This window comes from Ursus maritimus, unplaced genomic scaffold (assembly GCF_017311325.1).
Source record: "Ursus maritimus isolate PB19 unplaced genomic scaffold, ASM1731132v1 scaffold_15, whole genome shotgun sequence".
In the NCBI taxonomy this organism is placed as follows: domain Eukaryota; kingdom Metazoa; phylum Chordata; class Mammalia; order Carnivora; family Ursidae; genus Ursus; species Ursus maritimus.
The window spans coordinates 52566129-52582144 of record NW_024423897.1 but is presented as its reverse complement, the minus strand read 5'-3'; the positions used below and the strand labels follow the sequence as shown (position 1 = coordinate 52582144).

The window sequence follows — 16016 nt, the reverse complement described above, 5'->3', positions numbered from 1 at the left end:
TCTCCCAGTTACTATGTGGTAGATCCCCTCCTCAAACCTACTGCTGTGTGACAGCTATAAGTCCTGGGCCCTTTCTTCTATCCTGTCTTGCCCCCCAAATCTACTCTAATATGCAAAACTAATATGCATAAAAAATAGTTCATCTCTGAACTCCATGAGTATCCACTCGGTCTATATTTACTGAGCTCCTACTATGTCCCCGGCTTGTTTCCATGAAGCTTACTAGACAGAAATTCAGCATCCCTAAACTGAACCTTCTGTCTTCAGGTATCCCTTTGGGGAATTTCAAATTCCGCTCAATAGTTTACCTGTAGCTTCAGGTGCGTCCCTCAAGAAATCCACAAAATAAGCATCAGTTCCACAATCCACCAAGAGTTTTTTCTCTTCACCAAACTCCTCCTCCACCAAACCTACTAAGGCCTTATCAAACCAGGTCACATCACTGGACACCGTGAAACGATCAGCTATAACACGTTTACACTCATGCTTCCACAGCTGTAAAAGTTCCTGTCGAAAGCGTAATTAAAATGTGTTATTCGTTTCTATTTGCCACAGTTGGGAATCAAGTTGACAGAATTACAGAGCACCATCCTTCCTGATCAAGATGCTATTTAAAAACTTGAGGTTAAAACATACTTAACTTCATTTCAAATTGGTCTCATTCAAGTATATCAAATAGACAGTAGTGTCTATTCATTTTCAGTCTTTAAATTAAAATGAAAAGATCCCTAGACAAATTACTAAAACCACTCTGATTAACCAACAAGGTAATATTTTATGTAAAAGTCTTAAGTTTGTGAAGAATTAGTCTGTTTGGATAAGACACCTACATTCAGCGCCAAGAGCATAATATAAAATGCAATATGTAAATAATTCTCAAGTATATAATGGAGATATTACAAAGGTATATTTACTTAACACAATGTGAAGGAAATTTGTGGCAAAAATCTGGATTATCTGAACAAAACAATCACCTCGTTTACATAATCCAAGGTGCAAAGGTAACTGGAAGTTGAGGAAATTAATTGCTCTATACACCTATTTGTACGGCAAGCTCATTTGATTTGAAAGACTGGTGGAAATTTCTTAACTTGCTAAGAGCTTGCAAGTTAGGAGATTTTTCAGCCAATCTATTACTAATTATAAAATGCTATTTGGTTATCAAAATATAAAAGAAATTTAGTAAAATATATGCAATGATTGCTGGAACTATTTATGGTGATTTCAAGTTATACGAAACTAATAAATCACTGAGCACTACATCAAAGACTAATGGTGTACTATAAAATGGCTAACTGAACATTAAAAAAAAGAAGAAGAACCATAGAGAAAAAGAGAAAAAATATTTTAAAAATTTAAAAATTAAAAAAAAATAAACATCAAAAAATGGCTACTCAATAATATTGGGGACATGCATTATGCATTACCATCAATTTGTCAATAAATTTGAGGGGGGGAATCAAGATAAAATGTTGACTCTCTGTTCTGTGTAACAAGGAGAGTGAATTTCCCCTGAAATGTCTTGTCTTGGAATCAGCCAGTGTCGTTACCTACTTTGCAAGTATCTGGGGCGAAGTTAAGTTTTTTTACACTCGCTACTTGATAAGCCTAGTGACAGTTTGGTGGATATCTCAACTGTCCCTGTGTGTCTATGTGGACAAGACCCTAAAATCCACTTGTTTAACTACCTTCTCTGTTCCATAAAACTACAAGAGAAGCGAAGATTACCTAACCCTGAGCACACCAGCCATGCTTTGGGGGGAAAAATATATTGGATTTTTCCATAATGTTTCTAGTTTGAAGGAATTCTTTTAACACTAGGAACTATTACATTCAAGTGTGTGTACAAATGCTCATTTTTCAACCAAATGAACTCTCTACTTTTCTGCCTCAATTATACCCATATACGTAATTCTTCCAGTGCATCTAGTTACTTAGAAAGGAAAGATCGAGGATGACTAAGAACAAAATGGTCTCTTCAACTTTGAATGTTTATAATTACTTTTATAATGTTAAAATGTCAAGTTTAAAATAGGAAGACTATTACATAATAAAATCAAGAGTGATTCTTTCCGTTATTTAGTGAAAGGAAAATATCTTACAATGGGAAAATAAGATCAGTTGTTTCTTTTATTCCATTCATTAGAAAATAACTGTGTATACTATTTCCTTAAGCATAAATTTAATTTAATTGGAATGTTTTAAAAGAAATTTTGACGTACTTCTCCCTTATTTATATTAGTAGGAAAGTAGCAAAAAAAAAAAAAAAAAAGAATATCCATGCTGAAACATCCCAAAATATTTCATCATTCCACTACAAATTACATTAGGAATAATATTTAGGGCATAGAATAAATAACAACAGCATTTCTTTCCCCTCCAATGTATCACTTACATCCGGTTCCTTGATAACCTCTGAGGTGGTGTTCAGCATGCCCTGCCAGATCCTGGAAAGATCTCGAAGGTTAAATACGTAATGGAATTTTGCAGGTGTAGGGAGCATTTTATTCTTGGTCATCTGCCACAGTCGGCGTGTCAAGGGGACCAATCTCATCACTGAATCTCTCACTTCTTCTGAAAAACCCCTCTGAGCACAGTAGTAGCCTCTCCCAATAACACCTGAAAGAGGAAAAAAGTCGTAACATTTTCAGCGATGGTTCAAGTCAGTGAAATTAAAATGAAAAGCATTATAATGTAGACTTGGCACAAATATGATACACATTTTAATAGATGGCCATATATCAAAGAAATTTATATTAATATTCTCTTATTTTTTTAATTCTAAAAAATAGACACGGGTTCAAGTTAGCATTCAAATACTGAAAGTTTGATTTAGAAATACTACTGAAAGATCTAGCTGAACAAATTCAGTATTATTAAGTGAGTGATGTTAAATGTATAAAGTTGCCTTATAAAGACATAAGAAAAAAGGAGGTTTCATGAACTCTTAAGATTTCTCCATTCTGTTGTTGCCTTTCTGTGCATTATAAAATATTTTAATTTACTTTATATGTAAAATTTTCCAGGCAAAAAGAATAATGATTAAAATTGATAATAGTCATTTTTTTCTGGTCCATGGTACTTTTCCCAGGTTTAGATCATTCACATATCATTTGGCTTCCAAACTTTTGCCGTGATTGAAGGCAGATGCTGCCATACTCCACTAGCCCAGGGTGCTGAGATGACATTTTAGTCTGCCAGAAATTAATTAGGGTAATCCTAATGAGTTTTTTTTCAGTAGCAGTTTCAGAAATAGTAAATTAATACCTAACACAATGCATACATAACTTTACATTCTTTTTCTGCAAAGAGTTAACTGCAAAATCACTATAAACTCTTTTCATTACTCAAACGATGATAGTTATCTACTGGGCTAGTGTTTCTTCAATGATGTTATTTCTGAAATACTACATATTTAATCAATCAATAACTTATTACAACCCTGTAAATTACTCTGAAGATCAGACTCTGGCTAGTCTCTGCTATAGGCAAAATTATTTCTTTGGCCAAAATCATCATGTGGCTTGGTTAGAGTACCAGCGCATAAACTTTCAGCATGGTATTCTATCAATCCAGACCTCATATAGGTATATCCATGAGGAAACAATCTCGTCATCTCCTTGTTCGTTTAATGTTTAACCTCCTTGCCTAAGAAGCTAGCAAGGGTTACTTTAAGAAAAACAAAGGTAGAAAAGATCTGCCTAGGCACCCAATTCAGGATATAATAAATCCTTATAGAAACAAAATCCTGATATAAACACAACTGGAGAGTGATGAGTGTAAAAGACTAAGGAGCCACCCAATGCCCCTTCTGTGTTGACCTGTGGGTGGATATTTTCTCATTGGAATGCAAGCAGGTGTTCTTGCCTCCCCGTGCCCCACTGACACCATTTTACCAAAGATCTTGTCCATGGAAGCATCAGAAGGCAACGTGCAGTTAAATATACAGAACTGCCTCTTGAGTCTCTGTGGTATATCATTGCGTCCACCACCAGGATGGATCATGGCTGCCAAAAACTGGATGTCCACGATGCTGGTAAACTCCCCAGGCTTCTCTAGGTTATAAAATCCATTCTGTTCCATTAGCTGTCGTACTATCTCATTAGTAACCTAAGAAAGACAACTTTCAGAATGAAAAGGTCACTCCTTTACATCCCAGAAACTAACCCCTTGAGGGTTTCCAAATAATGGACTTTATTGGAATTGAGGAACTGCATATTGAAAAGCGGGAAAATATTTACTCCCCAAAGAATAAATCAATGTTGAATTGAAATGAAGTGCACAATAGGATCGATATACCTGATCTCCCCACTCATTGATTATTGGCATATTCACATCATCAATAAAAACAGTCATCTTCTTTCCTGCAGGAGGGCCATATGTTGTACCCATGCGTTTATCCACATAGCTCTCTATTGTCCTCTGTGAAACAAGAAAGCCAACAGAAAGATTTGTGAAAATATCCCCTAAGACACGGTAAATGATTTTTAAAATCTAGGGACATTGGAATTGATGGGAATTACTCACAAAACCCCCAAAACTCTTTTTAGCCTGGAAACCAGAATATGAAGGACCTAAATTATCTTACATAATGTTAACCTTTGAAAATCCTTTAATTTAGGAGTAAATGGAATTCTAATTACTGTACATTTTCAGTGGGATAGACTCCTTGGTCCATTTCTACAGATTTTTGTCTTATTGTTTCTACATTGATGACAGTATATCCCTCAGCCCCATTATTCAAAGAATAATTTAGCCCTTCTACAATTTCCCTGTAAATCAGGGACAAAGTTAAACGGGGCCACTGTCCAAGAAGCTTCTTAGGTCTGTGCTCTGAACCACACAGCCTGCCACAACTGCTCGGTCTCCATTGAGAAGGCTGCCAATGGGCATCTGTAGCCAAACAAAATCCAGATCCAGGGCTTTGGGGCAGATGGAATCACAGTGAATCACCTCCCATCCCCTGAGACAAAATTATAAACTATGCCCAAGTGTGTCTCTCTCATCTCTCCATTCTGAGCTTAGGTGGTAAAGAAGACGACACTGTGCTCTATTAAAAACAAAAACAAAACTTCCCTAGTAATATGAAAAAGAACTTTAAAACTGATTAAACTAATGTAACATATGGCAATTACTCCTCAATTTAAAGAAAACCTGATGGAAGAAGTGTTGGAAGAAGGGGACGATAGGGAGGGACCCAGACTATTGATTGCGGTATGATCATTTGAATGAGAGTACCATGTGGCCTGGAAATCAACCAGTGATTCAAAATGCATGAACTGAGTAGCCAGAGTTAGCACCACAAAGAAAACAGAAAAGCCTTCACGGTTCTCACACTCTAGAAACTCTGTCTTAAAGGCCTCATTCCATTCCTACCACTGTAGCAATCTACTGCTTCGTGATTTTAAGTCATGTTAAAGATGATGTATAAATATAGGAGAAAGCGGAGGCTTATTGCAATAAAATGCATTTCCTCCTATCCAAAAACAGCTTAGTTATTTCACGATAAAGAACAAATCAGTTAAGAATGACGTTAATAATCCAAGATACAACCACAAAATAAGGCCAACATATAAGCAAAAAAATCTATATATTTGTCCTTGGAAATGTTTGCAGTTGGTAATTTCAAGTTGTAATTTTCCATCACCATTTTAATGAATAACGGCAAGAGATACGAAATTTTTTCACCATTTCCAAATATAAAGATATATAAATATATCACAACTCATTCAATTACAAAATAAATCTCTCATGAAAACAGTACAATGGCAAAAAGAATTTCCTATTCCCCTGACATAAAAGCAAACTGTTTAAAGTAATGTACCAGGCTAAATTTAGCTCTGCTGTTCAATGAATTTAAATGCATAAGGCAATTAATAATCTCCTGACACCTCCCTATGGCAAGCTAGAGCCTTCCAGACATTCCCTTGTCTATTAATGAGAACTCACGGCACATGAAGATTTTATGTCTTGGGGGCCATCTAAGAGCTAAAAGGCCATAGGTGAGATAATATGGAGTAATTGCCCCTTACCTGAATTTGCTTCCCCTTCATTGTGATGCTATTTTTTTTTTGAAATAAGAGGGAAATTACTAGTAAGCTATATAGTCATAAAAGAGCTAAGCTGACAAAAACAAAACCAAGGGAAGAAGTAAAATGAAATAGCTTGTGGAGTTGAGATCTTTCTGTTTTTAAAAGTGCTACCCATTAAATTATCTAATGCATAATTTGGAGTTTGGGGACACCTCCTAAAGGCCTGAAACACAATAACTGCAGGTTCTACTCCATCATTTATCTATTGGGAGATGTTCGGGAAAACCACATACATGACTGGTCTCTCCAGCTGGAGTCCCCCACATGATGTTCAAAGTATCACAAAATCAACAAATCCAAACATCAATGCCTCTTACTCACCCCTAAGTCTGCACTCCCTGCTGGGTGTTCATTTCAGGGAAGGGCACCAATGACCCAACTGCCCCATCCGAACTTTTCCCCAACCAACATCAATACATCATTTCTCTTATAATTTCAACATTGCTATTCAATGTATCTCCTCCCTGAACAATGATATGCCCGAGGACTGATATTTGTCTTTCTCATGGAAATTAATGTCACAACCTCTTATCGCTTCTTGGCCTTTTGGCTAAGATCAAGTGTAATGTCACAACCTCTTAAACTGCCCCCCCCACCGCCCAGTGCTGCCTCCTCCAGGAAGTCCTGGAAACTTCTTTAAAAATCATATAGACTGTCTATATCGTGTGATTTACAATTTTATTCAGAATTTTTTGTCCCCCCCAAAAAAATCAGTCTGAAGAACTACTGATAATCTTTGTAGTGTTCTGCCACCCACACTCTCTCTGATCTCCTTCCTCTGGGGACACCACCAACCACTGTTTTGATGAGATAACCACAGTCCAGTTAACAAAAATAGGTGTATTTGTTTATCTGAGTATTGTCTGTCTCTCCCACTAGAATGTAAAAAGAGAACGCGTCTCATGTATCTTGCTCATCACTGCATCCTCAGTGTCTAGAAAGGTATCTGGCACACTGCACTTATGAATAAATGTTTGATACAGAGAGGCCTGAGTGGCTCAGTCGGTTAAGCGTCCAACTCTTGGTTTCGGCTCAGGTCATGATCTCAAGGTCGTGACATCGAGCCCCGCATCAGGCTCCACGTTCGGTGGGGAGTCTGCTTGAGGATTCTCTCCCTCTGCCCTTGCCCCTGCTCTCACTCTTTCTCTCTCTTTCTCTCTGAAATAAATAAATCTTTAAAAATATGTATTTGATACATAGTAAATAAGGAAAGGAAACCTGGGGGTCATCTGTAACTTTCTCCTCCCTCTTCTGTCCCTCTCTTCCAACCACATCTACCCAGCCAACAACAGTTGTGCTTCTTGATTACAACCTGAACCCATCCTCATGCTCCTTCCATGCTGCCTTTTGTTACTTGGTCCAGCCCAACCTCCCTCTCCTCCCAGGTCTCTCTGAGGACACGCGTATCTCTTCCATCTTGCCCTCCACTCTGCAGCCAGAATGGACCTTCTGAAGGGCAGTGTAACCCAGCGCAACTCCACTCGTTCCCCAGGAGTGCCTTACAAGGAACTCCATGATATCCCGCTTACGCATCTAGTCTCACCTCTAAACGCTCCTCAGTCTCTTTGTTCCGGCCCTTCGTAGTCTTCATTCATTCATATTCAGTTAACAATACAACACACACCACAAAGTGACGCTCAGCTCACAGGCTAACATGCATTATGAGGTCCTTACTGACATAGTTCTAGAGTAGCCATTTCTGAGCCAAAAAATCTCTCACGATTAGCGTCAGCCAAACACAGTTTGTCAAACATTGATTCAGATGCATGATCGTCCACAAATGTCGTTTCTCTCAACCCAGCTATTGATCGATAAAATTGAGATCTCTAGCAAGGACCTGAACTACGGGTGGTTTTGCTGTTCTCTGAGAATAAAGAAAAACATTCCTCTGAAATCAGAGAATGGTAGTCCACATGACATCATCTTAAGCAACCTATGGAATATAGAAAAGATTCTGATCTTGTCTGCCTACCTCACACTCACATGACATAACAAGGTTCACCGAAGTTGTGACAGTGGCGTTTTAAGAAATAAGAACTACAAGGTTAGAAATCCAGACAGACTCGGGAATGGAGATAAGGAAAGCTGCCTTTGTCCATTCTAAGCTGGGAGCCCTAAAACTAGAGATAACCAATTTTCTGAGTTAATTTCTTAGTAGACAATTCAGCTTCTATAATTTCTAAAAAATATACTAATATAATATAAATATGGAATTTCTTCAAGTAATGTCAACTCTTTCATTACACTGATTTCTGTAATTCCCTAAAGGAACTACTCCCTTCCTCCTCTGGGCTCTACAATACTTAGATTACACTATAACTATCATTTATCACATCAGTTATACTTGATTGTGGATATGTCTATTTCCCCAATCACACAGAGGGAGGAACACTGCATTGGAAGGGATACTGACAGGGCCATGTGCAGTTGAGGAGGTTGTGCACTGCCCAATTTTGGGGTTTACCATTCACACCACTGTCTCTGTGAATAGGACATATCACAGATCTGCATAACCTGCATGGTCACAAGTGGGAAGGTATATAAAGATATTTAAATCACAAATACATATATATGTATGTGTGTATATATACACAAGAGAGTATTACCCATAAATGATATATGTGAAAGCACCTGATGAGTTTAATGCATTACAAAAATGAAAGATACTTTATTATTACTATAGGTATCTCCATATATCAGCATTTAAATCATTTTCATACATATTAAACCCAATTAAATTGAAATATTTTGAAATTCAAATGTAAAAAGTAAACTACAAGGGTATTATAAGAAAATATAGGATATTTGTATAACTTCTCTTTGGTTTCCTAAATGTTTATTTTTTTATACCATCCTGCTTTTATTTCATGTTTACAATACCTTAGAATTCTGAGAATCATAAAAGTTTCCTTCTGCTCTTTATTTTATTTTATTTTTTTAAAGATTTTATTTATTTATTGGACAGAGAGAGACACAGCAAGAGAGGGAACACCAGCAGGGGGAGAGGGAGAAGGAGGCTTCCCGCTGACCAGGGAGCCCCATGCGGGGCTTCATCCCAGGACCCTGGGATCATGACCTGAGCCGAAGGCAGATGCTTAACGACTGAGCCACCCAGGCACCCCTCCTTCTGCTCTATAAATAAATAAATAAATAAATAAATAAATAAATAAATATTATTAATTTTAGGCTTCTATGTATCTGCTATTTAAAGATAAAAATGGAGAGCTTATATTCTTTATTAAGACCTCTACTGCCTAAGATCTTCCCCTTGTATTATAAATTACTGAAACCAAATGAAAACAGTCTTAAATTAGTAAAGTTTAAAATGCTCAACAGCACGTTGTTGAAAAAGTAAAATATCTAAAACAACATGAAAATACAATAACACATAAGTAGAAGTTAAAAATAAAACAAGTGCACTAAGTGATAAATCAGTCATTTGAATATTAATGTGGATAAAGAAAAGCCATTGGAAGGAGGCATATGGTGAACTGGAAAAGCACAGCAGAACATATGGGGTCCTGGTTTCTCACCAGGTTCTGGTACCAACTAACCGTGTGAACTCAAATAAGGACTTGATCTCTCTCCACCTGACTGCCTTAATATTAACAGTAAAACCTGACATTCTTAGAGAGCTTTATCATGGAAAAATACTTTCATGTATAATCTCTTATGATTCTTCTCTGGAAACTGGTCTTCAAACTATGCTCTGAGGAGTCAGAAGACTTTTATGCAATCATAGGGACCCATGAAGGAAGCAAGAATAAAGTTAGGAAGGATTTCAGGAGCCCAGCTCCAATTCCACCAAAGCAAATCTATGGTTACCTGTTTTATAACTTAGTCTTCTACATAAGATTTCATTTGGAAAAGTGGCTCTAAATCTAAGAAAAAAATGTGGAATTTCTTTCGAGGCTCTATGATTCTCATTTTTTAAAAACAAAACCCATTGTTATGTAACCATTTGTAAGATGGTTATATTCAAAATACTTGAAGATTATTTTTAGAAAAGATAAATCTTTTCAGAAATTCTGTAAAGAAACTTTCTTCTTACCTTTCTGTATTGTTTACATTTTTAAAGATATGTATAGATTACTTTCAAAAATAGGGGGGAAAAACCTTAAAATAATATTTGTTTTGGAAAAAATTGAGATCTCTCTCTTAAAAGACCAACTGAATTCCCTTAGCCAAAACAATAAGGTGGCCATACAATTTTTGCCCAAACTACACACTTTTGATAGTGACAGGGACGCCATTAATTATAATTCAAGACAATGGAAGTGAGCTAGGCTGTCCCAAACGAAGAGGGACATACGGTCAGTCGGTCAGTCATTCTACTGGTGAAAGATGTGAATGTGACCCCTTGGGGAAAACAAAAGAAACCCAAATGAAAACAACTGGTATTTAGTGGTTATAGAGTTTCAGTTTGAGATGATAAAAAAGTTCCAGAAACGGGTAGTGGTGATGGTTGCACAACTTTGTTAATTTAGTTAATGCCACTGAATCGTACATTTCAAAATGGTTAAAATGGTAAATTCAAAGTTATGTATATTTTCCCACAATAAAAATTTTTTGAGAAATTTAAAAAAAAATTTTTTAACTGTCATAAAACAGACGTGTGGCCTCGACAGGACTACGTGCCATCATGGTACCACGGACGGGACGCACAGTACCTATTTCCTCATCTACAATTTCAGTTCCGTTGGATCCAGATTAGTGGGAGACTCGAGACAAATGCTCGTCTCCATCAGAACTCGCTTCAGCATGAACGGCTGAAAACTGCAGTGAAAAAGTTCATTCCAGCAGTTTGGCTAATTGAAAGCTTTCTAAAATTAATGAGTCTAGCTTAATAGAAAGCTTGGATACTCAGCAGTCCAAACAGACACTAAACAGAGTACATGATCCTATGATGCTTCTGAGCAGAAAAAGAAACCGAGTGAAGTGTCGATGCCACCTTCACACCAGCATAGGAGGGAACCGGGCTAATGGACTTGCGAATCAGATAATGGGATCCTGAAGAATACAGATTTTTGTGTTTTGAAAGACTGCTTTATTATTGTCCTAATTATTATATTTCAATGTGGTATGACTTCTAGAAATTTATTATATAGTTTATGAATTTTTATATCAACAAACAAGTTGCTTTCTAGGTAAAATATGCCTTTTTCTAGGAAATTAATAAGTGTCTCAAGTTAAAGAAACATAGCCTACAGATCTTTAGCACCTTAAAGGAGCAAACAATACCAAGAGTTACTAATAAAAATACAGTGACGAGGTCTTGTTATATACGAAATAAATTGGCTGGTCTTTGTCCCTGGTTCCTAGGAGGGAGCCTTTAAACCCCGGGAACTTCCTGAGTAATAGGATTTTCTTTGTTCTTCATCGTAGGTCTCTCAGACTACTCTTGCCAGAAAGACCAACCACGCGATTTGAGGGTTGGGGATTTGAAACACATATCAGTTGACCTTTTAGGAGGGGAGGGGGCTTGGGGATTGAGTTCAATCACATGGCCAATGATTCACTCAATCATGCCTATGTAATGAAACCCAATAAAAACTCTGGAGACTGTAGTTCAGGTGAGCCTCCTGGTTGGGGATACACACTGACATGCCTGGAGGATAACGCATTCTGAGGACACAGAATGTTCACAGTTGGGACCCTCCCAACCATGGCCTTAATGCAACTCTTCTTTTGGCTGATCCTGATTCATATCTTTTATAATAAACCATTAGCACAGCACTTTCTTAAATTCTGAGAGTTGTTCTGGTGGATTATGGAAACTGAGAGAGAGTCATAGGAACCACTGAATTTCTAGCCAGTTCTTCAGAAGTGCTGGTGGCCTGGAAACCCAGGCATGCGGCTGATATGTGAAGTGAGGGAAGGCTTTGGGGGCCCTGAGCCCTTCACCTGTGAAGTGTTTAGTAGGTCCAGGTAGTTACTGCCAGGATTGCATTGCAACCCTAAAGATTTAATCCAGTCTTAAGAAATGGGAATAGCTAGATAATTACCCCACATAATGGGGGAAAAAATCACACTTAAGGTTTTACAACGTGCATCCACCAATAAAGTTAAAATTATAAACTTTAAGAGGATGTTCTCCTAAAATAAAACTAACTGAAGTTCTTTAAATGTGAAACAATATCGAGGGAATGTGGTTAATGTTAGTAACAAAGGAATGTGTAAAATGTTAGCATCCTGCCAGCTCAGGATAATTTAATGTGCTATTCCCCAAACACAAAAATGCCACAACTGAGTCTCTGCAATTTGAGGCTGACCCTCCTTTCAGACCTTCCTTCCCATCACCACACTGTCAATGGCATTCATTTGATAGAAAGCTAGCCAGTATTGGAAATTCCATCTCTAACAGAGGAGCATAACACAGTTGACAGTCTTATTTAGAAACTTAATCAGTGGTCTTAGCTTACTGGCACTCTGTAGCCACCAATTACATTAAGCGATAAAAAGTCAGGATTTCGCCATGCTGTCAACAATTTTCATTGCTCTTTGATATTTTAATTCCAACAGCTAAAGAACAACAAAGTTAATCAAGAGCAAAGTTCTATGGGTTGGGATTCTCCTAAAAATTTCCGTTCCATTTTCAGTGTATGAAATGCGTCCTTTTTATAAATGTGTTAATGTACTAGCAGATATGAGAGATGACTTGGAAACAACTGAAGCATGAGGGGACACACAGGATTCCCTCCCCAGTGTCAACAGGGTCTTTTTTTTTTTTTAAAGATTTTTTATTTTTATTTATGTGACAGAGAGACAGCCAGCGAGAGAGGGAACACAGCAGGGGAGTGAGAGAGGAAGAAGCAGGCTCCCAGCAGAGGAGCCCGACGTGGGACTCGATCCCGGTACGCCAGGGATCACGCCCTGAGCCGAAGGCAGACGCTTTAATGACTGCACCACCCAGGCGCCCCTGAACAGGGTTTTAAACAACTTAGGAACAAGCGCAAACAACCAGTCTACCACTGAAAACCCAGGTCATTGTGGGCAGTTCCACTGACAAAAGCAAAGCAAATGTACAGGTTTTTTTCTTCTGTTACTCCTCAATGATATAATAGGGTGAAATCTTCAACATGGTAACTCTAAGATCTATTCCTGCAATTGCTAATGGGAACTATCGTGGAAGGTTCAGTCAGGGAACAACAAGATAGATTAGCAAGATCAGAACCCGGAGACTGGAAGAGGAATGAAAGCAAGACTGAAAGAGAATTAGACTGGACCCGTTGGGGGTCTTTCTAGGCTAATATCCTGGTGTGGATCATGAGGATGTGAATTATGCAGAGGTGGACAGGGAGAACGAAGAGAAAGGCGGAAATGTGAAAAGTATTTCTTTAGCGACACTAACAGACCTTGATTCAAGACAGACCCATCGAAGATGTCCAATGTGTCTAGCCTAAAGCCTAGAATAATTCTAATACCCACAGAAAGCAGATTTGGATGGAGGAATAAATGACATTCCTTTCAGTTTTGGATTTTACATGTTCACAGGCCTTGCTAGATATTTTAAACACTACTAAGGCTTTTAACACCCTATATAAGCTTTTCATTTCTCCACAATTTAAGGTATAATCTAGGGAGAGATTCTATAGCAGGTGAATAATGGAGGCACATTAGGGGATTGATCAGGGCTGGGAAAGTGCAGATGAAGCTCATGGGCACAGGAGGAAGAGTGAAGAGAGCTGAGCCACCGAAGCTGATCACAAGCTTGGCCTTAATGAGTGACACCAACAAGCCAGTACCTGAAACATCAGTGGGGTGGTTGCAGAAGAAAAATTCAGACTCTTGATCATGTGACTTTCCGAATCATACTTTGACATAAATCCTTTGATAATAACTGTTTTGGCTGTTCCTTGTTCACCAATTAGCAGCACAGCCTAAAAGAGACGTTGAGAAAGAAATCCAAGGAATGCAATACAATGATTACGAGCTAAATTGTCTGCCCCCCCCCACGCCAAAAATTCACATGTTGAGGCCCTAACACCCAGTACCTTAGAATGTAACTGTATCTGGAGATAGGATCTTTAAAGAGATGATCGGAGGTAACTGGGTGATGAGTATCAAGGGGAGCATGTGATGTGATGAGCACTGCGTGTTACACGCAACTGATGAGTTGTTGAACACGACACCCAAAACTAATGATGTACTATATGTTGGCCAACTGAATTTAAACAAATGAAAAATAAAAATAATAAAAATAGAATGAGGCCATTCAGGTGGGCCCTAGTTCAATCTAACTGGCATCCGTATAAGAAGAGGAAATCTGGATACCCCTACACAAAGAAACAGCAGGGATAGAGTCACATGGGTAAAGAACACGGGAGGATACAGTGGGATGACAGCCACCTGCAAGCCAAGGACAGAGGCCACAGAAGAAATCAAACCTGCCGGCACCTTAATCTTGAACTCCAAGCCTCTGGAACTGGGGGGAAAGAAATGTCTGTTGTTTAAGCCACTCAGTCTGTGATTTGTTAGGGTGGCCCCAGCAAACTAACACAGTCATCAGAAGAGAAGGATTTCTCTTTGGAAAAACAAGTCAAAGTTCACTTTCTCTCAACAAGTATGTGAGAAATCATTACTTGATCATGCATCAGAACTATTCAACTCTTAACACTGCTACTGGAGAATAATAAAAGAAGTATATTAATTTGGGTAATACTTTCATTTACGCTAAACAGCAACCTAAAACATTCTAAGATAAACGCAAGATGCCTTGTGTTTTCAAGTGACATTTTAAAATACACTATTGTTAATAAAAGTTAAAGAGCCACACCTTGCCCTGTTTGGCGATGGTTTTAATTAGAAAGTCAGTCCTCACGTTGTCAACATTTGGCACCAGGATGGAGCCATATTCTGGGGTGACGTCAGGCGGATACACATATTCCTCAGTACACGTGTTCCAGTGTCTCCATTCACCTGCGACGAACAGAGAACACGTACATCCTTACAGGCCCGTGAACAACTGAATTCCTAACTGTAACAAGCACACGTCCTGGGCATCTCATGAAGGCGTCTTTCAAAAACTCCCCATAAGATGAAGATCATTAGACCCTGGAGATCTAAGTAGTATTTAGGTATGTGTTAGCTGAGCCAAAATTTCCCAAGGAACAACTCCAAAGTGGTATTATTAGGAAATATGAAGAAGAATCCTGGAAGTTTTTTAAAAATATGTCAGTTTTCAATAATGTCTGTATAAAAATTAAGAATACAGTGATAGTAGTATGTACCTAAAACCATTTAAAATATCTACTCTCACAAGCTTTTCATTACACACTTCCTTAATTATAAACCAAAAAAAGAAGATATATAAATATTGTGTGTGTGTGTGTATATATATATATGTATATATATGTATGCACATTAAATACACTTGAGGTATAGATAGATATACAGATAAACACACATATTTTGTAAAAATACATTTTACACTTTGTAATTTTTTATGTAAATTCCTGATTATATTATATAAATGACTGAAACATCTGATTTGGAGATTTTTCTCTATTTCTTTTTTTTTTTTAAGATTTATTTATTTTAGAAAGAGAGAGAGAGACCACAAGTGGAGGGTAGGGCAGTGGGAAGCAGATTTCCCACTGAGCGAGGAGTCCAACTGGGGACTGGATCCCAGGACCCTGAGATCATGACCTGAGCTGAAATCAAGAGTCTGATGCTTAACCAACTAAGCCACCAGGCGCCCCCCTAGTTTGTTTTTAATTCATTAAAAGTTCAGTAAACAATATACTTAACAAGGGGAAGACGTGCATTTGGAATACAAATGAAAAAAATTTCGAAAAAGAAACCATCAGGTTTCTTCACACATGAAAATTTCCATTTTAATTTTGCAGCCCAGTGTTTTAATTACCATTTAGAAAAATAACATTTACGTAAATATTAGCCAGTGGAAAAAACCTTTTCCCATGT

At 37.8% G+C, this 16016-nt stretch overlaps 1 protein-coding gene and 1 pseudogene across 2 annotated transcripts in view; one reads left to right on the top strand and one right to left on the bottom strand.

Annotated features, from left to right (window-relative positions):
- Positions 1 to 16016, bottom strand: part of DNAH5 (dynein axonemal heavy chain 5) — a 209694-nt gene that overhangs the window by 82517 nt on the left and 111161 nt on the right. For both annotated transcript variants that reach the window (XM_008689897.2, XM_008689898.2), the window contains exons 46-51: positions 14869 to 15011; positions 13838 to 13972; positions 4300 to 4422; positions 3897 to 4110; positions 2396 to 2619; positions 309 to 507 (exon numbers count right to left, since the gene is read on the bottom strand). In XM_008689897.2, coding sequence (XP_008688119.2) covers positions 309 to 507; positions 2396 to 2619; positions 3897 to 4110; positions 4300 to 4422; positions 13838 to 13972; positions 14869 to 15011 — 1038 coding nt within the window. The remainder of the gene's footprint in view (positions 1 to 308; positions 508 to 2395; positions 2620 to 3896; positions 4111 to 4299; positions 4423 to 13837; positions 13973 to 14868; positions 15012 to 16016) is intronic.
- LOC121102785 lies at positions 6623 to 6838 on the top strand (annotated as a pseudogene).